This window comes from Myotis yumanensis, unplaced genomic scaffold (assembly GCF_028538775.1).
Source record: "Myotis yumanensis isolate MYYU_CA2020_CCGP unplaced genomic scaffold, mMyoYum1.0.hap1 SCAF_10, whole genome shotgun sequence".
NCBI lineage: Eukaryota > Metazoa > Chordata > Mammalia > Chiroptera > Vespertilionidae > Myotis > Myotis yumanensis.
In genome coordinates, this window is record NW_027223761.1 from 5089146 (window position 1) to 5109050 (window position 19905).

General features: G+C 57.2%; 4 protein-coding genes across 7 annotated transcripts; 3 read left to right on the top strand and 1 right to left on the bottom strand.

The window, feature by feature from the left end:
- The first annotated feature begins 131 nt into the window (after nucleotides 1-131).
- ZFPL1 (zinc finger protein like 1) lies at nucleotides 132-4771 on the top strand. Of its 2 annotated transcripts, none has more exons than XM_070427455.1 (8): nucleotides 132-278; nucleotides 581-703; nucleotides 1002-1113; nucleotides 2889-3082; nucleotides 3180-3252; nucleotides 3326-3469; nucleotides 3701-3824; nucleotides 4330-4771. In XM_070427455.1, exons 2-8 carry the CDS (start codon nucleotides 602-604, stop codon nucleotides 4514-4516), a joined length of 936 nt encoding a protein of 311 aa, XP_070283556.1. In that variant the 5' UTR covers nucleotides 132-278; nucleotides 581-601; the 3' UTR covers nucleotides 4517-4771. The 2 variants fall into 2 exon arrangements, with proteins under 2 accessions (XP_070283556.1, XP_070283555.1); XM_070427454.1 differs by having other exon boundaries at nucleotides 594-703.
- Nucleotides 4772-4814: 43 nt separating this feature from the next.
- On the bottom strand, nucleotides 4815-12690 carry TMEM262 (transmembrane protein 262). The gene is made up of 4 exons (XM_070427462.1): nucleotides 12674-12690; nucleotides 5179-5353; nucleotides 4975-5074; nucleotides 4815-4897 (listed from the first exon to the last, which is right to left on the bottom strand). Exons 1-4 carry the CDS (start codon nucleotides 12688-12690, stop codon nucleotides 4821-4823), a joined length of 369 nt encoding a protein of 122 aa, XP_070283563.1. The 3' UTR covers nucleotides 4815-4820.
- On the top strand, nucleotides 7892-14568 carry VPS51 (VPS51 subunit of GARP complex). The gene is made up of 10 exons (XM_070427457.1): nucleotides 7892-8211; nucleotides 8663-8792; nucleotides 10727-10873; nucleotides 10955-11174; nucleotides 11284-12001; nucleotides 12257-12472; nucleotides 12702-12920; nucleotides 13334-13455; nucleotides 13550-13637; nucleotides 14183-14568. Exons 1-10 carry the CDS (start codon nucleotides 7987-7989, stop codon nucleotides 14441-14443), a joined length of 2346 nt encoding a protein of 781 aa, XP_070283558.1. The 5' UTR covers nucleotides 7892-7986; the 3' UTR covers nucleotides 14444-14568.
- A 53-nt stretch (nucleotides 14569-14621) lies between these two features.
- Nucleotides 14622-19879, top strand: TM7SF2 (transmembrane 7 superfamily member 2). 3 transcript variants are annotated; one of them, XM_070427459.1, is made up of 10 exons: nucleotides 14622-14917; nucleotides 15192-15388; nucleotides 15493-15547; nucleotides 15872-16066; nucleotides 16143-16246; nucleotides 18099-18218; nucleotides 18306-18474; nucleotides 18923-19003; nucleotides 19091-19226; nucleotides 19500-19573. In XM_070427459.1, exons 1-9 carry the CDS (start codon nucleotides 14683-14685, stop codon nucleotides 19219-19221), a joined length of 1287 nt encoding a protein of 428 aa, XP_070283560.1. In that variant the 5' UTR covers nucleotides 14622-14682; the 3' UTR covers nucleotides 19222-19226; nucleotides 19500-19573. The 3 variants fall into 3 exon arrangements, with proteins under 3 accessions (XP_070283560.1, XP_070283559.1, XP_070283561.1); XM_070427460.1 differs by having other exon boundaries at nucleotides 14693-14917; nucleotides 19091-19213; nucleotides 19500-19879; XM_070427458.1 differs by lacking the exon at nucleotides 19091-19226 and having other exon boundaries at nucleotides 19500-19879.
- The last annotated feature ends 26 nt before the right edge of the window (nucleotides 19880-19905 follow it).

The window sequence follows — 19905 nt, forward strand, 5'->3', positions numbered from 1 at the left end:
AAGCGGAAGTGACGCAAGGCGGGAGGGGGAAAGACGGTCCGCTCTCCGAGTCTCTTCCCGTCACCACGTACAGCGTCTCAGGGGCGGGGCCAGGGGCGTGCTGGCGTCATCAGCACGCGCCGCACCCGGAAGAGACGTGGCAGCGGAGGGATAGTCGGGGCGGCCGGCGCTGGAAAGAGCTGCGCCCGAGGTCGACGGGGCTCGGTGTCTACCCCTCGGACCAGCGCTCCCGCTCGCCGGGACCGGTGCCGCGGTGCATCAGTAACACTGAGAGCGGGGTCTGTGGAGAAAGGGGGCGGGGCCTGGAGGGGTGGGACCCAGGAGGGGCCCCTGGGGGCGGGGCCGGGGGTATCGGAGGGACGCGGATGGAGGAGCCTGGCCTGGGCGGGATTCAGGAGGAATGAGGGGGGGTCTTCGGAGGAGGGATTTATGCTGGGGGCGTGGTCCGGAGTGAAGAGAGGCGCCGGGCCGGAAGTTGGGGCTAGCAGCAACATGGGATGAGTGTCCAGGGGAGTAGAAACGAACTTGGCTGGTGAGTGCCTAGTGGCGGCCACCAGAACCTGACTCCCTACCAACTCAGACCCCTTCTCCAGGGTGGACCATGGGCCTTTGCAAGTGCCCCAAGAGGAAGGTGACAAACCTATTCTGCTTCGAACACCGGGTCAACGTCTGCGAGCACTGCCTGGTAGCCAATCACGCCAAGGTGGGGCCTTGAAAAGAGCGGCTGAGCAGGGCACTGGGAGGGCAGGTAGTATTGGCTTCTTCCAAATCCATGAAGGGCCAGGCGCTAGAATGGAAGCTCCACGAGGGCAAGGACTTCATTTGATTCATTGCTATACCCCTAGTCCTAAAGACAGAGTCTAGCACACAGTATGTGCTCAGTAAACCTTTATTGATTGAACAAACGAAAGGAGTCTTTGCGATGAGAGATAGACCATTGGGTCTTAGGTAGCTGGGTTGTGGAGCCCCTGCTCAGTTGTGACCTCTCTCTCCCACTCCAGTGCATCGTACAATCTTACCTGCAGTGGCTCCAAGATAGCGACTACAGCTCCAATTGCCGCCTGTGCAACACACCCCTGGCCTCGCGAGAGACGACCCGCCTTGTCTGTTATGGTGAGTCCTGGAGGTTTCAGGACAGGACCAGCTTGGTGGCTGGGTTCCATGCCCTCCGCAAACAGCAGGACAGTGAGACTGCCTAGCTAAAGAGGTTGGAGCCCGAGTTCCCGGTCTTGCTGGGTTACTTACATGTGTTTACTAAGGCAAGTCATTTTCCCTTCCTAGGCCTCAGTGTCTTTCCCTAAAAATCAAAGCCGCTAGCCCTCCAATCTTGAGAGTTGAGGGAAAATCAGTCAAACTTGTGGGTGTGTTTGTATCTGTGAGCAGTAGCTGGCCAGACCAGGCATGAGCTGAAAGCATGGGGCTTTCAGGCATTCAAGATTCATTACTGAGCCCTGGCCAGTTTTGCTCAGTGATTAGAGTGTTGGCCCGAGAACTGAAGGATCTTGGGTTCAATTCCGTCTTGGGCATGTACCTTGGTTGCAGGTTTGATCCCAGGCCCCAGTTGGGGTGCATGCGGGAGGCAACCAATCAATGTGTCTCTCTCTTTTTAAAAAAAAAAAATCTTTTTTTTTTTTTTATTGATTTCAGAGAGGAAGGGAGAGGGAGAGATAGAAACATCAGTGATGAGAGCGGATCATTGATTGGCTGCCTCCTGCACACCCCCTACTGGGGATCGAACCCACAACCTCAGGCATGTGCCCTTGACTGGAATCGAACCTGGGACCCTTCTGTCCACAGGCTGACGCTCTATCCACTGAGCCAAACCAGCTAGGGCCTCAGTGTGTCTCTTTCACATCAATGTTTCCCTCCCTCTCTCTCTCTCCCTCCCTCCCCCTCCCCCCATCCTCCCTCCCTCTCACTCTTAAAAATCAATGGAAAAATCCTCAGGTGAGGATTAAAAAAAAAAAAAAGATTCTTTGCTGATTCCAAGATTGAACACAGAAGAAATGAGTTTCCCACAGTAAAGTCTGCTGAAAGAAGTCAGCAGACGTGTCATGACATTGTCCTGGCTCTGGTCTAAGAGTCTTAGTTCCACTTTTTTTGTTGTTAAGCCTCATCCAAGGATATTTTTCTGTTCATTTTTAGAGAGTGGAGGGTGAGAGACAGAGAGAGAAACATCGATGTGAGAGAGACACATCAATTGGTCTTAGTTCCACTTTTTGAAGGAGCTAGTGCAAAAGAGTGAGCTCCACTTACGTGTTTTTAGTGTCAGGATGTGGATATATGTGCATGGATTTTATGTGCATGGTGTCTTTACATAAGTGTTAGTGTGTTCATTAGTACTTACACGTGAGTGGGTAAACGTGTGTGAACATGACTACAAGTGTGTTGTGGAGCTGCAGGAGAATGTGTGGGTGAGGGCGCTCAACTGTTAGCAAACAAGTGAATGTGTAGATGTGTATGTGTGAGTTGATGTGTCTGTAAGTACAGGCACCAGGATGGCATTTGTGTTCGATTATGTATATATAAGCTCATGTATATTTGTGCCCATGGGTGTGTACAAGCACACATGTGCCTGTGTGCATATCTAGGAAGCTTTTCTGAAACTGTTGTTGATTGGCAAATTCTTCCCACCCACACCCACCCCGCAGTGGGCTGGGGAACTTTGTAGCATCTATTTTGACTTAGTGCGATGGCGGTAGCCAATAAGGCTGAAGGCTTAGGGAACACTGATGACATGGACCTAGGGTGAGGATGGGAAGGAGGAGGCTCTGGGCTACACATATGTGTGTGTAGATCCCTGCAGTGAGCTGGGGGCTGTTGCTGGGCGAGGAGCCTAAAGTGTCTTCTTCCTCCTGCCTCTTCTCTGCTATTTCATGGGCCCTAAGATCTCTTCCATTGGGCCTGCCTCAATGAACGTGCTGCCCAGCTACCCCGAAATACAGCGCCTGCTGGCTACCAGTGTCCCAGCTGCAGTGGCCCCATCTTTCCCCCAAGCAACCTGGTTGGCCCTGTGGCCTCTGTGCTGAGAGAGAAGCTGACCACGGTCAACTGGGCCCGGGCAGGACTGGGCCTTCCTCTGGTGAGAGTCCCTCTGTCTGTCTGTCCATCTGTCTTGGGCCAAATAAGGGAGTGGGGACAGCACTGAGCAGCCTGGTGAGACAGGTTCCTTCCTCTAGATCGATGAGGTGGTGAGCCCGGAGCCCGAGCCCCTCAACACTTCTGACTTCTCTGACTGGTCCAGCTTTAATGGTGAGTGGTGGTCTCCACCTACTGTTGGGGCCCTTGCCTCCCTGCTCTGCTGACAGCTGTCTTCCTGCCACAGCCAGTACCCCGGCACAAGAAGAGATAGCCAGCACTTCCACTGCCCCCGCCTTCTACAGCCAAGCCCCCCGGCCCCCCGCGCCCCCCAACCGACCTGAGCAGCACACAGTGATCCACATGGGCAGTTCCGAGCCCTTGACTCACGGTGAGCCAGGGGATTGTCCGGGCCAGGGGAGTGGAATAGGGTGGAGGGAGCTCAGGGCCCCAGAGACCCACCAGAGGGACCCTTCCTCACTCCAAGCACAGACGTTACCTACCCACAATTCTGAGATACAATGTCAGGCTTTGAAGGGCCAGGATCTCCTGCCCTCCCATTTCGCCCTGCTGTGGGGCAGTTTCCCTGAGCCTGTGAATGCTCGTGGCTCTGCCCTTGCAGCCTCGGCCCCAAGGAAGGTGTATGACACACGGGATGATGATCGGGCACCAGGCCTCCACAGGGATTGCGATGATGACAAGTACCGTCGCCGGCCTGCCCTGGGCTGGCTGGCCCAGCTGCTCAGGTACACCGGGTTACGTGGGGTAGGATGCCAGGAACGGGGAGGAAAGGAAGTGAGAGCCAGAGGCCCCGGGCACAACGATTTCATGACAAAAGGGGCTTGACCTGGGTACCCCGGTGTTGGGGCTATGTAGAGAGGCTTCAGCTTGACAATAAAAGTCTTGGGTCTGCCCTCTCGGGCTCTCCCTTGGCTCTTCCATATGAGGTTTGGATTCAGGCTCTTTGAGGCCCCTTCCTGCTTCAACACCATCCAATCTATGCCTGTCCCCATGCCTGACACATTCCAGTTTCCAGAACATTCATCACCTCAGCTGGTTCAAGCTGCACAGTCACCCTTGTAGTGGGCAGGGACAGGGGTGGTCATCCCCATGGCATACTTGAGGGAATGAGTGAGGCTCAGGAATGGTGGTGCTGGGGCCAGAAGATGAGCGTCATGGCCAGGGCTCTTCTCTGGGCCACAGGGCGACCAGAGACTGGGGCCTGATCTGACTTTCCCCTCATCCCCCCAGGAGCCGGGACGGGTCTCGTAAGCGGCCGCTGACCCTGCTCCAGCGGGCGGGGCTGCTGCTGCTGCTGGGACTGCTGGGCTTCCTGGCCCTTCTTGCCCTCATGTCTCGCCTGGGCCGGGCTGCAGCTGACAATGATCCCAACCTGGACCCACTCATGAACCCTCACATCCGTGTGGGTCCCTCCTGAGGCTGGGCCAGCCTAGGACCTGGGGCCCTGAAAAGGGGAGATGGGCCGGTCTGAGGGCCCTTTGCTGCTCCTCTTAAGTCTGAGACACTAAGATTCCGGACCCAAAGCCGAGTCTACTAGAGTGGCTGTAGGCTGGGCCTGGGGTCCTTGCAGATCAAGTGTCTGTCTTGACCTGCTTCCCCTGGATCTCTGGCCTCCCACCCCCAACCCATGAGGGAGCTGACAGGTGGAAATAAATGGCAGACTTTATTAAAATTCCCAAAGCCTCCTTTTCCTTCCCCCTTCTCAACCCAATTCCCCAGCCTTAGTGGCTCTCCTCCCGGTACTGCATGGCCAGAAACTCCAGGGACAGGCGGTTGAAGAACATGGTTCCGTTGAGCACTGAGCGGAGGAGAGAGCCCCCATCAGCCTTCCCTGCCACTTTCCAGGGTTCCAAAGGTCCCCATTCCCTCACTCACTCAGGATGGTCAGGGCAAAGCTCCGAACAAGCTTGTAATCTTCCATCTCAGCGTAGAGTGACCCCATGGCGGCCCAGCAGATGCTGATCACCTTGGAGAACTGTAGGCCCCATCCAGTGGGATAGTGACCCCCTGGCACAACTGGGGTTTCCATCAGCCCCTGGGCCTCCCCCAACCAGCCCTTGAGCCCCTGCCCTGGCCTACCATCAGGACAACTGTGTAGCGGAAGCTCATGCGGTCGTAGTGGTAGGTGTAGCAGAAGTTGTACACGTCACTGGCAAAGATGCCTAGGTGCATAAGGAAGAGCAGCAGTGCAGCCACGGTGAGCATCATGCCTTTCGGGAAGAAGAGCACAGCAATACGGTCCCGCCATCGCATCCTGGCGGCAGCACAGACTCAGGTCGGTGGAGCTTAAGCGAGCAGACGACGCCCAGCACGAGCAGCTGACCCCTCTGCTTCTAGAGTGTGCCGTCTCAAATAGCAGTGGGATTCTAGAACCAGGAGGACATTTAGGAGACAAGATTCTAGAACACAGGCTGGTTCCAGCCAATACAGGAGTTTCATGGGTGGCCAGGGGCACTCTGAATTGTGGAGGGGCGGTGGGCTAAAGGTATAGATCAGTAGGGTCTTGTGTTGAAGGGACAGCGTCTCCACATCATCCCACCTCCACACTTTGCATGTCTTCTCACCGAGTCCTCTCAACAGTTCCACGAGGAGTTAGTGTGGGCACGCTACAGATGAAGAACTGCAGCTCAGGAAAGGGGGACGGGGGGGTGGGAGGGGGTCCCAGGTGAGGCGAGGCCTGGGCTCACAAGCTCCAGGTTATTTGCTTCAACACCTAACAGAGAAGAACCAAGGGAAGGAGAGGGATGGCAGATCTTCCAGGGCTGTCCTGGGGCCTTCCCCCTGCCCTCCTTAGGTGTGGCCCTAAGAAAAACGGGTTTTCAGTCCTCTACCCAGATGTTCAAGGACCTGATCTGACCAGCTTCCCCCTCTGCCACCTTCCAGCACTCAGAGATTTTCACACCCATTGTCTCTCATTCCAGGAATCCCATGAGAAAGCTGGGGCTGGTGGCATAAATCCTATTTTACACACGAATCGGGGGTACAGGGAGGGCTTGGCAGCTCAAGCTTTCACAGCTGATGAGTGAGGGAGTCAGAACTAAGACTACAATCTAATTCTAATTCTACCTGCGGCTGTCGAATAAGAAGGGACAGAAGCCAAGAAGAAAACATTTCCTCCCTACATGTAAGAGGAAAAAACTCCCCTGGCCAGTGTGGCTCAGTGGTTGAGCGTCAGCCTATGAACCAGGAGGTCATGGGTTCGATTCCTCACATGCCTGGGTTGTGGGCTCAGCACCTAGTGTGGGGCATGCAGGAGGTAACCAATCAATGATTCTTATCATTGATGTTTTTCTCTCCCTCTCTGAAATCAATAAAAATATTTTTTTTAAAAACAACAAAAACTCCAAGCCCTAACTGGTTTGGCTCAGTGGATAGAGCGTCGGCCTGCGGACTGAAGGGTCCCAGTTTCAATTCCGGTCAAGGGCATGTACCTTGGTTGCGGGCACATCCCCAGTAGGGGGCGTGCAGGAGGCAGCTGATCGATGTTTCTCCCTTCCTCTCTGTAAAAAAATCAAATTTATTTAAAAAAAATAAAACTCCAAGACTGTCAACAAAATAAGCCTGAAAAATGGCCAGAAATGGTGTAAAGGGACATATAAGTTCCCAGCAACTAAAGTAGAAGAGGGAGGACTTAATGTTGAACTTGTCCACCCCCGTTGCCACCTGCCTGTCTGCCCGGGACATTAGGTCCCAGGTCAGGTCATGGCCCAAAGCCTTCTGCCTCCAGTGGGTGGGGTTAGAGCCTGACCTCTCCATCCATGCTTGCTGCCCAGTGTCACTAATCACAACAGCCCCTCAGAGCTCTCTCCTGACACATTAAAGGGGAGACCAGCCATGGTCCCACTGTTGAAACAATTGTTTGCACCTCAGTTCTCCTTTGAATACAAATAAACGTTTTTATATTAGGGCTCCCAGCTCAATGCCATTTAAAATGTACATATACATATATATGCTTTTGTTTATTTTAGAGAGAGGAACATCAATTGGCTGCCTCTTTCATGGTCCCTACTGGGGATCGAGCTGGCAAACTGGACATATGTGCTGTGCTGACTGGGAATTGAACCTACAACCTCTCAGTGCATGGACGACGCCATACCATCAGAGCGTCCTCCCCTGCACCAAACGGTCACGGTTCCATTCAAACTCAGCAGGTCTCAGTTTGAACTCCTAGTCACTCGCTGTCCTCTTGAGCTCTTCATCTTGGTGAGCCGGCACCTTTACCCGTCAAACCTGAGAATTATTGTCAAGTCTCCACTCGACCCCTCACTCAGCACATCCTATCAGTCACTTAAGATCTAAACACGGTATATGTAAGTGCACCAGAACTCCCTGGGGACTTTTTAAAAGGAGCCCGGTCTGGGGGGAAGCCCAGTCTCAAAACACACCACAGGTCATTCTGATGCACGTCAGAGAACCAGGCTTCCAGACGCTGCTCTAGAGGCTCCGAGTGGCGTACTGTAAGTGCATTTAACTCTCGCAACTCCCCTGTAAAGAATGTACCCCAATTTTGGGGATTGGGGTGGCAATGGAACCCAGGCAGTGGCAGGAGGCCAGGCACAAGCTCTCTGGCTCTACAGAGAGCGGGTCCTGTCTTCGGGGTAGGGGGGAGAGCGGGGGAGGAGGGGGGCGAGGGAGCGGGGGAGCGGGGTTGGGAGCCACTACCTGCCTGCCTTCCCTCCACTGAGAAGCTGGGGGAACCAAGGCCTCTCTCGGAACCTCTTCGCTCGAGGAGGAAAGATGCGGGGGAACTCTAATCTCGAAGGACCCAGGACGGCGGGGGAAGGTTTCACCTGAAGGACTACCTCGTTTCCACCACTTTAGGATTCCCGGAAGTGCCTCCTCCCAGGCCCCTTCCCAGCCTCACTCCGGGGGGCTGCAGTGGGGGCGATGGCGGCTGCTGCCGCGGGGCCCGGCCCGGGCTCTGGTCCTGGGGACTCCCCGGAGGGGCCCGAGGCCGAGGCTCCGGAGCGTCGCAGGAAGGCGCACGGGATGCTGAAGCTTTACTACGGCCTCTCGGAGGGGGAGGCGGCGGGGCGCCCCCCGGGGTCGGACCCCCTGGACCCGACAGATCTCAACGGGGCGCACTTCGACCCGGAAGTGTATCTGGACAAGGTAAGTTTATGTGGGGGGAACCAGGCCCCGATATAGTGCACCCCCCAGAACATGCCGCCGACTCTGTTACGGAGGTGAAAGAAGCAGGGGGTCGTGAAAGGAAGCCGACCCTCGGCCAGGCAGCCGGCGCGAAGCTGGAGCCCGAGGGGGCGTGGGCGGGTCTGGGTGGGTCTGAGCCCCCTGAGCTGACAGGCGGGTCGTGGGCGTGGCCCCGCCGCTCTCAGCTCGGAGCTGGGCCCTGGGTGAATCTGAGGACTTCAAAGGCTGACAAACCCCAAATATGGTTCCCCAAACCTAGTAACCCCTGAGCTGTGCCACTATAGACGCCATTTCGGGTTCCTGACGAGGGTGGGGAAAGGGTTTTCTTGCACCGAAAGCCTTCCAGTTCGGGGCAAGGGTTGGGGACACGAGAACCCTCTGACCTGGGCACTACACACCCCGTTTCCTCCAGCTGCGCAGAGAGTGCCCCCTGGCCCAGCTGATGGACAGCGAGACGGACATGGTGCGGCAGATCCGGGCCCTGGACAGCGACATGCAGACCCTGGTCTATGAGAACTACAACAAGTTCATCTCGGCCACAGGTGAGTCCCCCGGGACGCGCCCTCTCCGTCCCACCTCCCCGGTTCCTCCCCTGAGAGCTGTCAAGGGGTTCAGAAGGAGGAGATCCAAATTCCAGCTGCTCTCAGAGTGTTGTGTTTTTAAAAAAATATTTTTATTGATTTGAGAGAGGGAGAGAGATAGAAACATCAATGATGAAAGAGCATCATTGACTGGCTGCCTCCTGCACGCCCCCCCCCCCCCCCTTGGGGATCGAGCCCGCAACCTGAGCATGTGCCCTTGACTGGAATCGAACCCGGGACCGTCTAGTCCACAGTCCAATGCTCTGTCCACTGAGCCAAACCACACAGGGCCAGAGTGTTGTTTTGAGCACCCCAGGGGAGGAAGGAGAAAATGAAGTTAATGACTCTGCTGTGCTGGGAATACCTGGCACTAAGGATGCCTCCATCAGGGTTAGCTCCTTTCATTAGTGATAGCTTTCTTCTCTGGTCCAGGTCTGTCTTGAGGATGGGCTTGCCTCTACCCTCCTTCCTTCCTTCTTTCCTGCATCCTGTCCTTAATTCCAAGAGAGGAAGGGAGAGGGACGGAGAGAGAGAAGCATTGATGGGAGAGGAACATCCTCAGTTGGCTGCCTCCTGCATGGCCCTGACTGGGGAAACCAGGAATCGAAGGAGCAACCTGTTGGTTCCTGGGTCAATGTTCAACCACTGACCCACACCGGCCGGGGCCCTTTCGTCTTTGTAATTAAGCAAAGAAACAGAAAATGTGTGATATTAAGGGACACAAAGATGCCCTGGCTGGCCAGCTGTGTTGGTTAGAGTGTCTCCCAATATGCCAAGGTTGCATGGTCAACCCCTGGTGAGGAGAGGCAGTTTTTTTTTTTTTTTTTAATATATTTTATTTATTTTTTACAGAGAAGAAGGGAGAGGGATAGAGAGTTAGAAACATCGATGAGAGAGAAACATCGATCAGCTGCCTCCTGCACGCCCCCTACTGGGGACGTGCCCGCAACCAAGGTACATGCCCTTGACCGGAATCGAACCCGGGACCCTTGATTCCGAAGGCTGACGCTCTATCCACTGAGCCAAACCAGTTTCGGCAGGAGAGGCAGTTCTTGCTGAGGACAAGGGGAGAGTGGCAAAGATGAGGCAGAGGCGAGAAGGTGGAAGTGAGACGGTCAGAGAACAGAGAGTCGAGGGTGTCCCCCAGGCTCATCGAAGGGGTGTTTGAGTCCACAAGGAGGTGACTGATCAGAACCGAGAGGCATGGAAGGAGGACACAGGGACAGCAACGGGGAGGGGGGTCGTTTGATGGCGTGGTCTTCAAAGAAGCAGGGGTCTTGCAGGGAGGAGGAGTGGGGCTGTCTGGGAGCGTTAAGGTGTCGGGGCCAGGCCCTGAGGTGCCTGGGTGTGGGAGGAAGAGCAGCCTCCTTGGTCAGGTTTCTGTCGGACAAAAGGGAAAGACCCTTCTGAGAAGACCGACCATGTTCTGGAGGCAGGTAAAGGGTTGGGAAGTCTGAAGGAGATAAAGGTGGACAAGTATTTATTGTCTCCTCAGTGCCAGGCAGTGCACTGGGCACGGAGGATGCCCCTGGGAAAGAGCAGACAGGTCTCTGCAGGTGCCCTGTGCCCTCCTTTGGCTCTGGGCGTCTCCCGGGGGCAGGAAGTGTGAGCTGCCTCCCCACTGCCCCAGGGCTAGGGGCACACAGGGGTGCTCGGAAAACACCTGCTGCGTTGGCATAATACCCCTCCCCCACTTACTGTGACCCAGCACCATGGCAGCCGCGTCACGCCAAACGTCAGTGCAGCCCTCACTGCCTCAGGGCGGTAGTGGGCTCAGGGCCTTTGGGAAGAGGGCGTGTGTGAGAGCACCTGTGCTGTGTCCTCAGGCTGAGTGCTGCGCCTGTCACTGCGCCCCCCTATCTCCTTTTCCCTCTCCTGCGTCTTTGCCCTGGCAGACACCATTCGCAAGATGAAGAATGATTTCCGGAAGATGGAGGATGAGATGGACCGGCTGGCCACCAACATGGCTGTGATCACAGACTTCAGCGCGCGCATCAGTGCCACACTGCAGGACCGCCACGAGCGCATCACCAAGCTGGCAGGTGGGCGCTGCCCCAGAGAAGGTGCTAAAGTGGGCCGCCCTCGGGGCTTTGAGGCTGACACCACCTGCCCTCGCCCCCCAGGGGTCCACGCTCTGCTGCGGAAGCTGCAGTTCCTCTTCGAGCTGCCCTCGCGCCTCACCAAGTGCGTGGAGCTAGGCGCCTATGGGCAGGCGGTGCGCTACCAGGGCCGTGCGCGAGCCGTGCTGCAGCAGTACCAGCACCTGCCCTCCTTCCGTGCCATCCAGGACGACTGCCAAGTCATCACAGCTCGCCTGGCCCAGCAGCTACGGCAGCGCTTCAGGTGTGGCCTCTGGGCCCCCATCTTACCCCTGCCCTGCACTTGCCCTTCTCCCCCAGCCCCACCCCAAATTCTGTCTTCTTGCTCTACCCTGCCATCTTCCTCCCGGTAGGGAGGGCGGCTCCGGTGCCCCTGAGCAGGCGGAATGCGTGGAGCTGCTGCTGGCCCTGGGCGAGCCCGCAGAGGAGCTGTGTGAGGAGTTCCTGGCACATGCCCGAGGGCGGCTGGAGGAAGAGCTGAGAAGCCTGGAGGCAGAGCTGGGGCCCTCCCCTCCTGCCCCTGATGTGTTAGAATTTACCGATCACGGAGGCAGCGGCTTTGTGGGTGGCCTCTGCCAGGTGGCCACAGCCTACCAGGAGCTGTTTGCGGCCCAGGGCCCAGCAGGTGCGGAGAAGCTGGCAGCCTTTGCCCAGGAGCTGGGCGGCTGCTACTTTGCGCTGGTGGAGAGGCGGCTGGCGCAGGAGCAAGGTGGCAGTGACAACTCGCTGCTGGTGCGGGCACTAGACCGCTTCCACCGGCGCCTGCGAGCACCTGGCGCTCTGCTTGCTGCTGCTGGGCTGGCCGACGCTGCCACGGAGATCGTGGAGCGAGTAGCCCGGGAGCGCCTGGGCCACCACTTGCAGGGCCTGCGGGCGGCCTTCCTGGGCTGCCTAACCGATGTGCGGCAGGCGCTGGCTGCACCTCGCTTGGCTGGGAAGGAAGGCCCTGGCCTGGCCGAGTTGCTGGCCAATGTGGCCAGCTCCATCCTGAGCCACATCAAGGCCTCGCTGGCTGCTGTACACCTCTTCACCGCCAAGGAGGTGTCTTTCTCCAACAAGCCCTACTTCCGGGTATGGCCTGCCCCTGGGCACTTTCTTTTTCTGGGCATTCTTTTATTCATTCTGCAGATTGGTAGTCATCAGGGCACACAGTGCTTGCCCCCAGGCACTCTAGATGTGGTTTCAGGCTGTCATGAGGAATACTGGCAGAGCCTGGAGGGATGGGGAAGGGCCAGGGCATTTAGATTTAGGGTTCCAGCAGAGGATCACTAGTAGCCCCTGCCTGGAAGAGGGGACCTGTGTATACCCGGCCCTTCCTCCTCACAGGGCGAGTTCTGCAGCCAGGGCGTCCGTGAGGGCCTCATCGTGGGTTTCATCCGGTCCATGTGCCAGACGGCTCAGAGCTTCTGTGACAGCCCTGGGGAGAAAGGGGGTGCCACACCACCTGCCCTGCTCCTGCTCCTCTCCCGCCTCTGCCTGGACTATGAGACGGCCACCATCTCCTACATTCTCACCCTCACTGATGAACAGTTTCTGGTGCAGGTGAACTGCCAGCTCATAGCAGGATAGCGGGGGGGGGGGGGGGGGGGGGGGTGGTGGGGGAGGGGTGGTGCTGGGAAAGCAGGCTAGGCAGTGCCCTCATGGTCAGGCCAGCTGCCTGTGCTCAACCCAACCTCCCCATGCCCAGCCTGTGCCCAGCTCCTGGTTGGCAGTGGCCCCTGAGCTTCCCCCAGCACCCACTACCTTTTTTTCCTCTGCATCCCTGGCTCAGGACCAGTCTCCAGTGACACCTGTGAGCACACTGTGTGCAGAGGCCAGGGAGACGGCACGGCGGCTGCTGACCCACTATGTGAAGGTGCAGGGCCTGGTCATATCGCAGATGTTGCGCAAGAGTGTGGAGACGCGGGACTGGCTCAGTACCCTGGAGCCCCGGAACGTGCGCGCTGTCATGAAGCGGGTGGTGGAGGACACGACGGCTATTGATGTGCAGGTGCTGGCCAGGGGAACCCGAAGGTGCAGGGCGAGGGGGTGTTGGGAAATACCTTCTGAGGATCAAGACTTCAGGGGCCAGGCAGTGCCTGCATCCGTGACCTCATTCCTCCTCAGCCCCAGATTGTGGTATCATCACCCCCATTCCTTCTATGAGGAAGCTGAGGCCGAGTCACCCAGAAAATAAGGGCCTCAGTGTCTTTATGTCTCACCTTTACCCCACTCCACTACTTCTGTAAATAGAGACTGGGTAACAGTGAGGTACCAAGCCTGGGCTACCTGTGACTCTGGTAACAAGTGTGACTTGTAGTAAATGAGTGTAGCTTAGGGCATCCTTAGCCCTTGCCCAGGGCAATGGTGAGCTGGAGGTCCCCTGTACTCTGGCCTCTTTGCAGTGTCTCCTTCCACCACCAGGTGGGGCTCCTGTACGAAGAGGGTGTCCGCAAGGCCCAGAGCAGTGACTCCAGCAAGAGGACCTTCTCTGTGTACAGCAGCTCCCGGCAGCAGGGCCGCTATGCACCCAGCTATACACCCAGGTCTGCTGGTCAGACTAGCCCCTGGGGGCATGGACAAAGGTTAACGGGTGCAGGGTGGGCTCTGAATGCTTGTCTCCCCCCACCCCCCATCCAGTGCCCCAATGGACACCAACCTCTTGAGCAACATCCAGAAGCTGTTCTCTGAGCGTATTGATGTGTTCAGCCCTGTTGAGTTCAACAAGGTTTGAAGTCACCAGTGAACCCCCCTTCCAGGGTCCCCACACTGGCCAGGGAGCCCTAGCATTCTGTCCCCCCAGTCTTTGTCCGAGGGGTGTTTCCGGTAGTGAGTATCCAGAGCCCCACCATCACCATCCCATGGCCCTTTGCCCCGACCTTGGTGTGCTCCCAGCCTGGGTGTGGGTGCTGCTCAGTATGTCTCTTTGGCTCTTGTGCTATTTCCCACAGCAGTCCTGGGTCCTCCCCAGGGTTCCTCTTCACACCATGGTCTCAGTCCCGCCCAGCCCACACTCAGGGACCCCGTGTTCTTCTGACTCAGTAAACCCCCCCGTCCCCCGTCATTGCTGACCCCCATCTCTGCCTATGGTTGCTGGGCAGTCCCTGTCGGTTTCCCTCCAGATGATGAGGCTAATCTTGTATCCCTCCTTCCCTCCCTGGGCTTTCCATGCCATGGCAGCTACTGGCATCTTATTGTGTCCCTGGCCCTAACGTGGGTGCCCTTCCCCAACACCTGCTGTCCTGAGCTGCATCCCCGTGTCCCTTCCTGCAGGTGTCAGTGCTGACCGGCATCATCAAGATCAGCCTGAAGACACTGCTGGAGTGTGTGCGGCTGCGCACCTTTGGGCGCTTCGGGCTGCAGCAGGTGCAGGTGGACTGCCACTTTCTGCAGCTCTACCTGTGGCGCTTCGTGGCTGACGAGGAGCTTGTGCACCTGCTGCTGGACGAGGTGGTGGCCTCAGCTGCCCTGCGATGCCCGGACCCAGTGCCCATGGAACCCAGTGTGGTAGAGGTCATCTGCGAGCGCGGCTAGGCCAGGCCATTGTCATGCACAGGCTGGCCAGCTGCCCCAACCCGCGCCTCCCTGGACCTCCAGTCCTCGCGGCCCTTCCCCTCTCACCGCAAGACCCGAAAAATAAAGATGTGCTGTCTCCTCCCTCTCGCTTGCAGGGGCGGGACTTGGGGTGGAGTTGTGAGGCTGAGACTCTGCCTCTGAGATGCTTGCGTCGGACTCGCCCCCAAGAGCCGATTGGCTGATCTGCTGGGCTCAGGATGGGCCGGGGGCGGGCCCGTTTAAAGACCTCAGGATGGACATGCGCTGTGTCCGAGCGCCGCCGGGACAGGTGCTGGCCACAGGGGACGGATTCCTCGCGGCACCGAGCCCATCTGGGGGTTGGGGTGGAGGGTGTTTGCTTGACGGATTTTTGTAAACCCCCACCTCCCGGCGGAGCGGAGACCATGGCCCCTCAAGGCTCCCGGGCCCCGCTGGAATTCGGGGGACCCTTGGGTAATGGGGCAAAGAAGGGGGGATCTGGGGCCAGAGGCTCCTCAAAGGGGGACTGGAGGGGTGAGCTACGAGCGGGGATGGGGCAGAATCGGGGGGCTTTGAGGGGGCAGGGGGTTGTGAGGGAGTGTCTGGAGGGGGCGGGGTCTGTGGAGTGGACAGAGTCCGGGGAGTCCGGAGGCGGGACCAGGAGGAAGTTAGGGAAGGGTGCTGAGGCTGGGAACGGGGTGGGGAGAGTTGGGGAGCCGGCCCCTGACGCGATCGGCCCCTTCCCCAGGCGCTGCGGCGCTGATGCTGCTGCTCCCCGCCACCATGTTCCATCTGCTCCTGGTGGCGCGCTCCGGGCCGGCGCGCCTCCTGGGTCTGCCCCCCCACCTGCCGGCGCCCGCGGCGCTGTGGAGCCCGGGGGCGCTGCTGCTGTGGCTCACCTGGCTGGGCCTGCAGGCGGCCTTCTACCTGCTGCCGGCGCGCAAGGTGCGGACCTGCCTCGCGGACGCGCGTGGGAGGAGGGCGGAGGGTCGGGCTCAGCGAGAAGAAAGGCACCCTCAGCCCTCATCGGAGCCCCTTTGTGCCTGCAGATGGCCGAGGGCCAGGAACTGAAGGACCAGAGTCGCCTGCGCTACCCCATTAACGGTGCCTGGGGCGGGGCCTTCGCTGGAGCTGCGCGGGTGGGGGGGGGGGGGGGGCTGCAGGTCTCGGGGATTAACCCGACCCGGGCTCTGGTGCCTGTGCCGCCAGGACAGACCTGGGGTCTCGCTCTCCTGCCCACCCTGCCCTCCACCCTTTCCTGCCGCATTTGCTGCTGCTCTCGCCACAGCAGCCACTGACGTGACCTAAAAGCTAAGGTGTCAGCCAAATGGCTTGGGTCGAGCTCTGTGACCTCTTGGCTTAGAGCAGTGTTGGGTGGGGGGGCGATGGGGGGCTAGTCCCCAGGACTCACCCTGTGCTGGGGTTCAGGCTTTCAGGCCCTGGTGCTGACAGCCCTGCTGGTGGGCCTGGGGGTGTCGGCTGGGCTACCCCTGGGAATGCTCACGGAAATGCTCCTGCCCTTGGCGTGGGTGGCCACCCTCACCGCCTTCATCTTCAGCCTCCTCCTCTATCTGAAGGCGCTAATGGCCCCTGCCTCCGCCCTGGCACCTGGAGGGAACTCAGGTGAGAGGGGCTCCAGTGGGGACAGATGGAGGCAGACGGGCGCTAGCTTGCAGCCTCACTCTCCATTGTTCTCCAGGCAATCCCGTTTACGACTTTTTCTTGGGACGGGAGCTCAACCCGCGCTTCGGTTCCTTTGACTGCAAATACTTCTGCGAACTGCGGCCTGGCCTCATCGGCTGGGTATGCTGGGCATGGCTCAGTGGGACTTGCGCCAGCAGGAGGGGTGGGGCGGGTGAGCAGTTCCTGGGCAGGACAGGTGCAGTATTGCCCAGACATCATTCATTCATTCCACAAATATTTGTTGAATCTAATACATTGGGGCCTTGACTTACAAGTGTCCTGACTAACAAGTTTTTTCGAGATACGAGCCGTCTCTCGGCCGATGTTTTGCTTTGAGTTGCGAGCTAAAATTTGGGTTACGAGCCAGCTTCAGATACCCCACTGCTAGTTGGCGCAGCAAATGTCACAGTGAACGCCACAACATCAGCCCAGCATCACGTGTCTCACTCGTTCACTTTTTGATTTGACATACGAGTAATCTGAGTTACAAGCTCCGTCACGGAACAAATTAAACTTGTAAGTCAAGGCCCCACTGTATGTGTCCTAGGTAATACTGTAGGTGCTGGGATATAAGAAAAAATTACAGAAAAAAAAAACTATCCTCATGGAACCTACATTCTAATGGGAAAGACAGACCAAAAAAAAGTATATATAGCATGTCCAGGGATGCTGGGTACCATGGAGAAAAGCAAGTCAGGAAAGAAGAGGTGCAATTTTTTTTTAATCCTCACCAAGGCTGTTTCTATTGATTTTTAGAGAGAGAGAAGTACTGATGTGAGAGAGAAACATTGATCCGTTGCCTCCCACATGCGCCCCGACCAGGGATGGAAACTGCACTGACTGGGAATCAAAATCCAAACTGTTTGGATGATGCTTCAACCACCTGAGCCACCCAGCCAGGCCGAGGTGCAATTTTAAATGAAGCAGTCTAGTGCACAAATCTATTTCAAGAAGGGAGAGTGGTCCTATGCTGCTTGCTAGTCAAAGTAGTGCAGAACTTAGATCCGAGCAGAGTTTAGCAACCTGTCCATCACTGGTGTCTTTGACTGACATACCAACTGTGTTTCTTGGTTATAGTCAGTGCTGGACTGTGGTCAGGGTTTCCCAAAGGTTCCTCATGTCACCCTGGAACCCTCACCCAGAGGCAGGAGGAATGCCAGGTGCCAGGCTGTGTCCTGATGTATGAAACGGGATAAAGAGCTTCTTCCTAAGATTATTATGAGGATTAGAAGGGGTAACAGCACCTAAGCTACTGCTGCCAGATGGGGGTGCTCACTACAGGCTGACTGCTAGCCACCATCGTTGAGTGAGCACTTACTGTGTGTCACTCCCATCACTCCCATGAGTCCTCGGGCAATTCTAAGGGCTGGTCCATAATTATCTCCATTTCCACCATGAAGGTGGGGAAGGCGGGCTTTAGAGAGGGTAAGCAACTTGCCTAAGTGGGGAAGCTAATTCAAAACCAGGTCCGTTTTTTGTTTGTTTGTTTTTAATATATTTTATTGATTTTTTCACAGAGAGGAAGGGAGAGAGATAGAGAGTTAGAAACATCGATGAGAGAGAAACATTGATCAGCTGCCTCCTGCGCACCTCCTACTGGGGATGTGCCCGCAACCCAGGTACATGCCCTTGACCGGAATCGAACCTGGGACCTTTCAGTCCGCAGGCCGATGCTCTATCCACTGAGCCAAATCGGTTTCGGCTCGTTTTAACTCTCAAGCCTGCAGCACCCGCCTACGCCCCATGCTGCTCTCCCAAAGGGAACAACACTACAGGATAAGGCAAGAGAAAACAGCTGGAAACGCCTCCATTGCAGGCTCTCTGGGAACAGGCTGGGTTCATTTGACAAAGAGCTAGAGAGTTAGTGGCTGACACTTAGATGGGGAGAAGCTGGCCACTGCCCTACCCGGGTGCTGCCCACTCAGTGGAGATGGGCTGGGGACAGACTGTGCTGTCTCCTCCCAACCCCCAGGTCCTCATCAACCTGGCTCTGCTGGTACAGGAAGCAGAACTTCGGGGGAGTCCCTCCCTGGCCATGTGGCTGGTCAATGGCTTCCAGCTCCTCTATGTGGGTGATGCCCTCTGGCACGAGGTGAGCTTGGACTGCTCAGGGGAAGCAGGGGAAGCTGCCTGAGGACCTTGTAGGGACTACAAGTGCGTCTGGGTCCTGTCCCTGCAGGAAGCTGTACTCACCACCATGGACATCACACACGACGGGTTTGGCTTCATGCTGGCCTTTGGGGACCTAGCCTGGGTACCCTTCACCTACAGCCTGCAGGCCCAGTTCCTGCTGTACCACCCACAGCCCCTGGAGTTGCCCACGGCCTCAGTCATCTGCCTTGTCAATGGTCAGTCAGGAACGGGCAGCAGCCTGGGTGCATGCATCATTCTCCCTCCCCTTTCTTATGTTTTATATATTTTTATTGATTTCAGAGAGGCAAGGAGAGGGAGAGATAGATAGAAACATCAATGATGAGAGAGAATCATTGATTGGCTGCCTCCTGCACACCCACACTGGGGATAGAGTCCACAACCTGGGCATGTGCCCTGACCAGGAATGGAACTGTGACCTCCTGGTTCATAGGTTGACACTCAACCACTGAACCATGCCAGCTGGTCTCATTCATTGTTTATTCAGCACCCACTAGGTAGGTGCTAAGCATCATGCTCTTCTCTAAAGCTGGGGGCTGGGTCCTGGGGTCCAGGCAGACTGGGTTTAGGCTGTGTGGGGATGATCAGGGTCAGGCAGAAGCCTATGGCCCTCAACCCTGACTGCCTGCTCATGCTTTCCCTCAGCTGTTGGTTACTACATCTTCCGTGGAGCCAATTCCCAGAAAAACACCTTCCGAAAGAACCCTTCTGACCCCAGTGTGGCCGGTGAGCTGTGTTTCTAGGTTGCCATGAGTAAGGTGGGGCAGCTGGGCTTCCTGGGGGTCACTCATCCCACTACCTGTCTTCCCCCAGGCCTTGAGACCATCTCCACAGCCACGGGGAGGCAGCTGCTAGTGTCTGGGTGGTGGGGTATGGTCCGCCATCCCAACTATCTGGGAGACCTCATTATGGCTCTGGCCTGGTCCTTGCCCTGTGGTGAGTAGCTTGGGTAGGTACTGCATGTGTGTGGGGGCAGATGGATTAGAAACCACAGGATACCCAGTCTGGGTGTAGAATGAATAGGGGTGCGCCTTAGTGGAGGGAGTAGTCAGGGGGCTGGAGATGGACTCAGGATGTGACTGGGACAGACAGCACTGTTGGCACCTTGCTGCAGACCCGGGACCTTTCACTACTGAGCCCTGATGCCCATGAGCTATTATGTATGGAAACCTTTGTGAACTGGGGGTCTGGCTGAGTGGTCACAGAGCCCCCTTCCCCACAGGGGTGTCCCACCTGCTGCCTTACTTCTACCTCCTCTACTTCACTGCGCTGCTGGTGCACCGTGAGGCCCGGGACGAGCAGCAGTGCCTGCAAAAGTACGGCCTGGCCTGGCGTGAATATTGCCGGCGTGTGCCCTACCGAATTGTGCCTTACATCTACTGAAGTGGCTCCACCCACCCAAGGTCGAAGGACGTACCCACCCATCTGCCAGCACACCCTGCAGCAGGAGCCTGGACCGTCTAGGACTCAAAAGCCTGCACTCAGTCCTGCCCAGCTCCAACAGGCAGGGCTGACAGCCTCAGAGCAAGGAGAAAATGAAGGCAGTACCCAAAATCGGAGTGGAGGTTGCTCTTCCTTCTTGGATAAACATCTGGAACCCTTGGTACCACTTCTCTCCTTTCTGGGAC

What these genes read in the sequence shown, in the direction of transcription:
- ZFPL1 (XM_070427455.1), top strand. Translation starts at nt 602, where the DNA reads ATGGGCCTTTGCAAGTGCCCCAAGAGGAAGGTGACAAACCTATTCTGC. An exon ending in TGACTGGTCCAGCTTTAATG is followed by an intron (nt 3,253 to 3,325) that starts GTGAGTGGTGGT and finishes TTCCTGCCACAG; the next exon opens with CCAGTACCCCGGCACAAGAA. An exon ending in TTCCGAGCCCTTGACTCACG is followed by an intron (nt 3,470 to 3,700) that starts GTGAGCCAGGGG and finishes CTGCCCTTGCAG; the next exon opens with CCTCGGCCCCAAGGAAGGTG.
- VPS51 (XM_070427457.1), top strand. Translation starts at nt 7,987, where the DNA reads ATGGCGGCTGCTGCCGCGGGGCCCGGCCCGGGCTCTGGTCCTGGGGAC. An exon ending in ATGAACAGTTTCTGGTGCAG is followed by an intron (nt 12,473 to 12,701) that starts GTGAACTGCCAG and finishes TCCCTGGCTCAG; the next exon opens with GACCAGTCTCCAGTGACACC. An exon ending in GCACCCAGCTATACACCCAG is followed by an intron (nt 13,456 to 13,549) that starts GTCTGCTGGTCA and finishes CCCCCCATCCAG; the next exon opens with TGCCCCAATGGACACCAACC.
- TMEM262 (XM_070427462.1), bottom strand. An exon ending in GCTACACAGTTGTCCTGATG is followed by an intron (nt 5,075 to 5,178) that starts GTAGGCCAGGGC and finishes TGGGGCCTACAG; the next exon opens with TTCTCCAAGGTGATCAGCAT. An exon ending in CTTTGCCCTGACCATCCTGA is followed by an intron (nt 4,898 to 4,974) that starts GTGAGTGAGGGA and finishes TCCTCCGCTCAG; the next exon opens with TGCTCAACGGAACCATGTTC.
- TM7SF2 (XM_070427458.1), top strand. Translation starts at nt 14,683, where the DNA reads ATGGGCCGGGGGCGGGCCCGTTTAAAGACCTCAGGATGGACATGCGCT. An exon ending in ACCTGCTGCCGGCGCGCAAG is followed by an intron (nt 15,389 to 15,492) that starts GTGCGGACCTGC and finishes TTGTGCCTGCAG; the next exon opens with ATGGCCGAGGGCCAGGAACT. An exon ending in GTGATGCCCTCTGGCACGAG is followed by an intron (nt 18,219 to 18,305) that starts GTGAGCTTGGAC and finishes CTGTCCCTGCAG; the next exon opens with GAAGCTGTACTCACCACCAT.